The 7546-nt window shown below is 37.6% G+C and overlaps 1 protein-coding gene across 1 annotated transcript in view; it reads right to left on the reverse strand.

Moving 5' to 3' along the window:
* Nucleotides 1-7546, reverse strand: part of LOC137616306 (allantoinase-like) — a 56930-nt gene that overhangs the window by 44856 nt on the left and 4528 nt on the right. The window contains exon 2 of the mRNA XM_068345952.1: nucleotides 6899-7051. Coding sequence (XP_068202053.1) covers nucleotides 6899-7036 — 138 coding nt within the window. The 5' untranslated portion in view covers nucleotides 7037-7051. The remainder of the gene's footprint in view (nucleotides 1-6898; nucleotides 7052-7546) is intronic.

The following is a 7546-nucleotide window of genomic DNA, read 5'->3' on the forward strand; positions in this document are numbered from 1 at the left end:
GGCTGCCGGCCGGCAACTACACAAGGTAGTACCCAGCTGCTGGCCACACTCTTGGTGACCGGCAGACAAGGGCTGACATTAGCCGGCCGGCAAAGGTACAGGACCGATGCCAGCCGGCAGCAAAAGAACCAGAGGACTACACCTGCCCGGCTGCCGGCCTCATAGGCCGGCAGCCGGGTCGGGTACAGCACTAGAAGAAAAATAGGATGGATGCCGGGATAAGAGTGTACACTACCTCCAAGCCTGGCAATCCGAAAGAGTGCATATAAGGAAGGGGAGAATCTAATTCAGGCTTCCTGGCCAATGCCGTCTGGCTCTACAGGCAGGCATGGATGAGGGATCAAGGGAGGTCCGGGCAGCACTCAAAATATAAGACCCTTGCCAGCCGGCAGCTCTGCCGGCCAGCAGGGGGCTGAGTCAATTCCACATCCTAACCTATACTAGGTCCAGATGTAGAACGACGTACAGTACTGTAATGGCTACAGTACTGTAATGGCTAAACCATTACGGAGATAGAGGGGGAAGGGACAAAAGAGGGTCCTACCAACCTTGCTTTAGTGACGGATCACCCGCAGCCAAGAAACTTATCTTAGCCTAAGGGAGATCTAAGGGGGGAGGCCAGCAATACTTGCCAGCTCCCAGAGCACCAAAGCAAGGAAGGTGTTGCCACTCCCAGGGAAAGAAACTTATCCTCCCCCGAGAACAGCAACAAGGACTAGTCTGGTAGATCACAAAAGAAGGAATCATATCCACAGAAACCTTCGGTAGTGACCTAAGGAGGCTAAGCCACCTTTGTCTGTGTCAGGCCAGCGAGGGAGACTCTACCCCAAGCCAGACAAGCACAGACTCAGACTAAAAACTCTGTTGTTCTGTCCCTCTTTGAACCAGACTTACTGGAACAGGAAGGTACAGTAACACCCCAGTATAGTTTTATCGAAAATTAATTCGGAAAAAACCACTTAGGGATAAGCCCAAGGCTTAAACAGAGGGAAAGGGATTGCAGACCTTCTCCGAAGAAAAGAAAGCAACCGGGGAGAAAGTATACTAAGGCTCCATAAGCAACTTAGCCTAGGCACCAAGAGAATCGATTACCTAAATCACCGAAACTCACTCGTATACTATCTTGGAAATATTCCACACAATCTTAGATGTATAAAACATAGCCTAAAGCTTCAATAAAATTTTAATACACTCGGAAAAACCAAAATCATGCATAAAGTACTAAGACCAAACGACTAGGCTACATGGCCTAGCGTAGGCCAGAATGGCGAATACTTCGCCAAAATAATACTAAGCACGAAAGGAAATCCAATGTAATGCTAAATAGCTAAAATTTTTTAAAGCAAAACAACTGGGAATGTCGCTCTGACTAACTAAACTTATACCTAGCGAGCGACAGCGTCCATGACGCCTCTGGTAGGCTACGGCTCTTGTAACAAAGATTAATCCTATTAATCACTCAAAAAATTACCAAGAGCCTACATTTATACATAAAAGACATGGTACTCAACTTATCGGAGGCCGACGAAGACGGAGAAGCCATGAAAAGCAGAATAAATCCAAGATTTGCGAGAAACACAGGAAAAAACACCGAGTTGTTAAGCTACGCAAAAAGGAATACAGATGGCGCCAGGATTGGCGCCAGGCACGCTTACGAATCGGGAGATAGGGAGCCTTGGGAGCGGCTCCCCCTTTTTCTTTCCCGAATTCGTTTCTTGCCATTTGCCCCCTGCGAGACGAAATCTCTGTTCGGGATGCAGATTGCCATGTGGCGTGTCAAGAATACGTCCTCTGATATGTCGCGATATCCCTTTCACGAGGGATACTCGCTCCAGGAGTTAGAATTCTGGTACCTTAAGGTAAATTCTCTGGGAATATCGCCGTAGTTGTAATATACCCTAGGAAGCTACCCTATAGGAACTTCCATCAGGACGACATGGCTTGAGCCCAAAAATATAAATATATATATATATATATAAATATATATATATAGTATATATATATATATATATATATATATATATATATATATATATATATATATATATATATATATATATAAAATTCAACCGTCATACAAACTGTTGATATATCATAAATACATTAAACAGACAAATTGACTTACGTACATATATAAAAACGCTAGAGAGAGAGAGAGAGAGAGAGAGAGAGAGAGAGAGAGAGAGAGAGAGAGAGAGAGAGAGAGAGAGAGAGAGAGAGAGAGAGAGAGAGGATGATTTTCTCCATACTCATTTTTTTTTTAATGAGGCGCAATTGCACTGACTCGCAGCGGTGCCCTTTCAGCTCGGAAACGTTTCCTGCTATCCGATTGGTTAGAATTATCATGTCCAACCAATCAGCGATCATGAAACTTTTCTGAGCTAAAAGGACACCCCTGCGAGTCTGTGCAAATCTGCCCAACTAAAAAAAAATTGACTATAGTGTTTTCTGATAACGAATGCATACGATAATCTAAACTGGTATAGCATCCTATTTGACATTGGGAGTCTAAAGGTTGTATGATCTTATCAAACGAAAATTTTTGACAATAACACGCTTATAAGTATGGTTGTATTATATATAATTATCCTTATATGTACCGTATATTCAGTGATTATATAATAGCAAGAAATTATCGTGCCGCATTGCATAAAATAACATTAAAAAAAAGGTAGAGGGATGAAGATATTCTCTCTCTCTCTCTCTCTCTCTCTCTCTCTCTCTCTCTCTCTCTCTCTCTCTCTCTCTCTCTCTCTCTCTCTCTCTCTCTCCTGGACGACATCTAGAATCTGGTCGGGTTAAGAATAAACCACTTTTTATAGAGGGTCAGACACAGCTTTGATCGTGCTAAAATTCTGATACATAATATTCTAAGAAATATTATTCTGAATTTGAATTTCTCCCTTAATTTTCCTGCCCATTTGAAAAAATGATAATATTAATAACTGATATTATTATTCAAGTATATACACATACATACAGAACAACTCAACAGAATTAAAAGTGGTCACCAAATAGGGAGTCAAGGCAGTTCTCTGCTATATAAACTGGTTATTTGGCCTGGAGACAGTGATGCTATAGAAGGTACTTCCATCGCAGAAATAGCGAAAACTGTCAAGAAAGCAGTCGTTTCCTTGTCTTTGAAGGGCTTTTATTACTGCTGAAGTTTTGGCAGAATCAAAAGCTTTCTCATAGTCTTGCTATAAAAAATACGAAAACTATTAAGTAAGCTTTCAATTCGTTGTCTTTGAAGGGCTTTTATTACTGCTGAAGTTTTGGCAGAATCAAAAGCTTTCTCATAGTCTTGTTACAACAAATACCATATAAATAAAGGATATTTGAGAGTCCCTTTCATCATAGCTGTTTCAAATTTCATTCTTCATCTTAACGTAATGGGAATAAAACATTGTACAGATACAAGCTATGCATAATAATAAAAAATAAAACTGAAAATTATTTATATTTTTCTTAGATATTTTTTCCACCCGCCCCCACGAATTATTATTATTATTATTATTATTATTATTATTATTATTACTAGCCAAGCTACAACCGTAGTTGGAAAAGCAAGATGCTATCAGCCCAAGGGCTCTAACAGGGAAAAATAGCTCAGTGAGGAAAGGAAATAAGGAAATAGATAAACGATGAGAAAAAATTAACAATAAATTAATCTAAAACAGTAACAATATCAAACCAGATACCGTATGTCATACATAAACTATAAGAAGACTTTGTCAACAAAAATGAAGAATATTTTTGGGGGCTTTCATTGTTACTAAGTACTCCAGTGGATATGTATTCCCTTTATTCTCCGTCTGCCATCATGAGGCTCAATACTACACATATTCTATTAGATTTATTCCAGCTGTGACCATGTTGAGGAATGATCTTCCTAATAGGGTAGTTGAATCGGTAGAACGTGTAAACTTCAAACTTGCAGCAAATGTTTTTGTGTTGAACAGGCCGACATAAGTCTGTTTTTATAGTTTATATATGAAATATCTGTTTTGATGTTATTATTGTTTTTTAAATATTTTATTAATTGTTAAATATTTCTCATATCGTTTATTTATTTCCTTATTTCGTTTCCCCACTAGGCTATTTTTCCCTGTTGGAGCCCTTGGGCTTATAGCAACTTACCTAGGTATATGTCTACTTTAGGCTCTAGAGCCTTTAAATATGTGGCCCCGAGACTATATAATAAGCTCCTACGAAACATTCGAATGATTGAAGACATTAAGGCTTTCCGGAGGAAACTCTGAAGACTTTCTTATTAAAAAGATCATACAACAGTGATGATTTAACAGTAAATGAACAAGGATAAGGATAAGGATAGGGAAGTGGGGAATAGGGGGAAAGGATAAGTAACCCTGGATACAATCCAGTTTACAGACCGAAGGCAGGTACTTGGGATGGGAAAGAATAAGAAAAAGGGAGAAAGAGAAGTACAGGAGAAGAATAAAAGAGAGGGGCAGACCCTCATGCGATATTAGATAGTAGTAGAATCAGTCTGAGAAAAGAAAAGACAGGCAGGAAAAGGAAAGGTTTTTTTGGTTCATGCCAAGCCCTTGCTACAGGAGTCCGTTCGTCTAACACCAATTTGATGATTAAAAAAGGTAAGATTGTTAAATGAACAATACGTGATCTGGAACGATAAACACTCTGACCGAACAAGGTAAAACGACAGCGGAGGTCCTGTAGAGTAGGGTTCTGTTGTATGGGACCGGAAAAGCAGCCATCAAAGTAAGTATCTTTCCAGCTAGGGTTGTAGCTTAGCTAATAATAATAATAATAATAATAATAATAATAATAATAATAATAATAATAATAATTTATATTATTTCATCAGTGTACTTTTACTAGGGTTCTTAATTCTCATTCATATTTACAGTTTTCATTGTCATATGTTATAGCTGTAACAACTGTAAACAAAATTATAGTCGGTTTACAACCTTAACAACTGTCTTATCTTACAAAAAGGAAATTTGCAGCAATATTTTCCACTCTTTTATTGGTTCATTTTTCATTCAATCAAAGATGATGTTGGAAGGTGACGAGGACGCAAGTAGCCCTAATTATTATTATTATTATTATTATTATTATTATTATTATTATTGCTGAGCTACAACCCTAGTTGGAAAAGCAGGATGCTATAAACCCATGGACCCCATCAGGGAAAATAGTCCAGTGAGGAAAGGAAACAATCAAAATAAAATATTTTAAAAAGGGTAACAACATCAAAACAAATATTTCCTATATTTACTATAAAAAATTTAACAAATCAAGGGGAAGAGAAATAAGATGGAATAATGTGCCCGAGTGTACCCTCAAGCAAGAGAACTCTAAACCAAGACAATGGAAGACCATGGAACAGAGGCTACCTTTAAACGCGTCAATCTTTTATTTTCATACTATAAAGCAAGATTCACTTTAAATGTGAAAATGATTTATCTCTCGTAAGAAACCATCACCTACACCAAGCATTTATAAGATGTTTCACTTGATACGTCTGTCGAAAAAAATGGGTATAAAACAAGCAATATCATTATAATATATATATATATATATATATATATATATATATATATATATATATATATATATATATATATATTTGCAGAAGAAGGGAACACACAAAGCTCAGCTTTTCGGCAGTATTAAAGGAAATATTCTGTTTTAGATACTAACTAGACATCTTATTGCCAAGTAAACAGGGTTATAATAGTATTACCAATGCAAAGTAATTCATGTAGTTGATTGATTTGATGTTTTCTGGCATCCTGACATCGATGGTTATTGACGCCTATATCATTTATTATCAATAAAAAAAAATATATATATATATTCAATTAAAACCATAAAAGTGAAGATGTCATTATAAAATCTGAATAGCTTTCAGAAGATCTGCTTCTGGAAGAAATTTAAAAATACCGCTAGCATAGTACAACACATCCTGTCTAAGAATCTTGGCAAGGATAAACCTGCCATCCTCACCTTGAGCCTCAAACAGATATCTTTTTATTTCCCTGCTATAGGAGCGTTCGGGTAACAAATGCCTCACTGTCAAGGGTACCAAACATTCGTCGCAATATGACTGGTGTTGGCCAGTTCATTCCGTCTTGGGCCAGTTAGCACAAACTCGGGTGTCAACCGAGTATGACCAATGCGGAGACGACAAAGAGTAGTCTCCCACTTTCGGCACTTTCGGGACATCAGGTCATACCTCCAATGTGTTACATTCGTCATTTCTCTCATCTAGCAGGATACAGAGGTGTATAATCTATATTTGAGATTTCACTAGGGTTTACCCTTATCCAACAATATACGCTATTCAATTGTCCATTTTAGTGTTTTGTTAAATCTAACTTAGTAGTAGGTGCTTCGATGGTCTGATATATAACAAAAACCATAGTTAACTGTTGCTTGGTATCCTTTACGTTACGTTCTAATATCAATCTAAGAGATTTATCTGCAAAACGAATCATTTCTGAACAGGTACTGACAAAACCACCAAGTTCAAGTTTGTCGCACATGTTATGTTTAACAGGCTGGCATAAATCATTTTATAGTTTCTATATGAAAGGTCTCTTTTAATGTTGTTACTGTTTTTATATGTTATTTTAATTGTTCATCACTTCTCATATACTATTTTTATTTTCTCGTTTCCTTTCCTCACTGAGCTATTTTTCCCTGTTGGAGCCCGTAGGCTTTTAGCATCCATTTTTTCCAACTAGTATTGTGGCTTACCTAATAATAATAATAATAATAATAATAATAATAATAAACGAAATTAACTAACTGGTAAAGACAGTTATCTACCTACCTTTAATCCCCTCTAGACAGACAATGATTAGTTAAAAATACGAAAAATCCTAAAAGTGAGAAAAAAAAAACAAACCTGGTTTGCTGAGTAAGATGTAGTGTCTGTCGTATGCCTTTTAATGCCCAGGATTCTGCCCTCCCGAACAGCAATAACAGCTGGGCAGGTTTCATCTGGAAACACCACAGCACGACTCACAAACACGCAGTCAGCCATTGATCTGATTTCAACCTGTTAACATAGAAAAAAATATAGATATCAGTGTTATGAATAAACTATGAGCATAGGAGCAACCTCTTAAGAAAACTAAATGTTTATTCGTAGTAATTGAAAAAAATTTTGAATGATGAAGGATATGTTATAAATAATTTACATGGTAATGATAAAAATCGGTGGGTTTTGTTCAAACGTAAAGGTGAAGGTGTCTGGTTTCAATTCCAGTTTTATCAGAATACTGTAGATCCTCACCAGAACGTCAGCTGGGCAAGCCTAAACACCTACCCCCTCCCCTCCAAATGTGGTGCCCAATCACTGAAATGGCCTCCCCAGTTAACAGCTTAAACTCAGAGTCCCGGACTGGGGTCGATCTGCTGCCATGCAAATGAAAGGCGAACACGTTACCAATGTACTAGTCAGGAGGCTAGGTTTTTTTTTTTTTTTCTTTAAGTCTCTACGCCTCGAACACCAGCTTTGCCAGGAGCACACCATTTCAGAGTTGTAAATATT

This window comes from Palaemon carinicauda, chromosome 22 (assembly GCF_036898095.1).
Source record: "Palaemon carinicauda isolate YSFRI2023 chromosome 22, ASM3689809v2, whole genome shotgun sequence".
NCBI classification, from domain to species: Eukaryota; Metazoa; Arthropoda; class Malacostraca; order Decapoda; family Palaemonidae; genus Palaemon; species Palaemon carinicauda.